General features: G+C 36.9%; 1 protein-coding gene across 1 annotated transcript in view; it reads left to right on the top strand.

Moving 5' to 3' along the window:
- The window catches only part of CEBPZ (CCAAT/enhancer binding protein zeta), a 17,572-nt gene that overhangs the window by 7,932 nt on the left and 7,871 nt on the right, over positions 1–1,769 (top strand). Inside the window, exons 7-8 of the mRNA XM_019548605.1 lie at positions 434–536; positions 658–766. Of these exons, the coding sequence (XP_019404150.1) occupies positions 434–536; positions 658–766 (212 nt within the window). The remainder of the gene's footprint in view (positions 1–433; positions 537–657; positions 767–1,769) is intronic.

Below are 1,769 nucleotides of genomic sequence, written 5' to 3'. Positions count from 1 at the left end.
AAAATTATCATTATTTCTTCTGATAGTTTTTTTGGGTTGGCTGTCCTAACCTACTTGTGCTGTGTGAGAATTGTGTTTACTTTGATACGTGCATCTTACCTAAACAGATTTTTTTTAGTTGATAAAGACCTTTAGTGTACTAGCTAAACCGGGGAATCCTGTTGCAGTTGTCCAGGGCTAACGAGGACACTGTAATTTTAAGAAGAAAATAAAACAGACTATAGGAACTAAGCAATTGTGTATTAATTTCATAGGTTCACATAACTAGATGCCCTCTAGCTAGCTCTTTTCTTTTTTTTAAATAAAGTTTAGGATTGTATTCTTGTTTTGTGCCCAAGTTTTGGATGCTATATGAGTACAGTCTGAGTTTTTCTCTTGCAAGGGTGAAATTAAGACCTTAATTTTTTTTTTTTTTGGCTTCTGTTTTTTCCAGGGCGATTACATTCAGTACTCAGGTGACCCTCTACAGGATTTCACAGTAATGAGGTTCTTGGATCGCTTTGTGTACCGAAATCCCAAGCTTCATAAAGGCAAAGGTGTGAACTTTTCTCTACATTGTAATACTTGACTTTCATTGTTTGATGCATGTAGCACTAATGAAAAAGCAAAATTTAGTAATTTGGACCTATTATGTTTGATTAATTTATTTTACTGCAGAGAACACCAGCAGTGTGGTAATGCAGCCAAAGAAGAAACAGTCAATGAATGACGTGAGAAATCTTGCTGGTAAGGTTGTGTTCAAGCAAAAGATTGGGATGGCTCAGGAGTGACATTGTTCCTGGTTATTTTGAGTCTGGACCCCATATTGTGAAAATTATTTCTACTTCACCAAATGTGTATGTGTAACCTGTACCATGCCCATCATTCCTATGGCTGGAAAAATATGGTAACAGAGGGAGATTTTGTGCGAGCTCCATTTCTTCAGGTGAATATGTATGGCATGTGCACACCTCAGAATTTGAAGCCAGTAACCCATCTTAACAGAAGGGAGTGTGGACTTGAACAGAGAGATTTAATGGTCACAGCTACTTTGACAGTGAAAATTGATACCTGGGAAAATATAGTTAAGGTGCATTCTTCCCCCTAAATAGAAATAATCTTTCAGTCCTTTGCTGAAAGATACTGAGGATAGTTATTATTTCTGCTGATAGATTTCTGTCACTTTTTAGGACTTTTCTTATTTATGCCTTCGACTCTGTTACCTAGCATTACTATGACATGTTAGCGTATAAAGTAGTATTATAATACACAAGGTCTTGTGATGATATGAACATATGGTAGGAATTTTACTTCAGATGGATGACCTTTTTATTACAGTCATTCGTTTTGGGTTCAAGAAGCAGACTTAGCATTTAAGAATGGAATTGGACAGGTTACGTACAGTAAAAATTTGTAGTTTGTGTAGTATAGTCTGAAAATATGGTGGAATAACACCTGTATGATCAGTTCTTGTGCCAGGCTGTCTGAGATGTAGAGTATTTAAAGCAAAGGACTCTTGTCATTCTGATTGTCTGAAACTTGATTTTCACCATCCACTTTCTGAAATGCTTGTTTCCTGAAATAGTTTTACTTTTTTGCTGTGCTTTACCATGCTGAGAGGGAAGGAGAGAGAGAATGAAGTGCTTCTCTCCAGTAATACTTGTCTTCATTTCTGCTCTAAGTTGTTTCCCCCATTGCCATTACAAGGGGAATTTATGCTTCACTTGTTGGATGTTTGAGAGAGGAAAGAGGTTGCAGTTACCTATCCTTTTCTCCGCAGTCCAGTTAGT

Source organism: Crocodylus porosus, unplaced genomic scaffold, assembly GCF_001723895.1.
Source record: "Crocodylus porosus isolate Cpor-Errol unplaced genomic scaffold, CroPor_comp1, whole genome shotgun sequence".
NCBI lineage: Eukaryota > Metazoa > Chordata > Crocodylia > Crocodylidae > Crocodylus > Crocodylus porosus.
The sequence above is the reverse complement of the archived record's forward strand: the minus strand, read 5'-3'. Positions and strand labels throughout refer to the sequence as shown.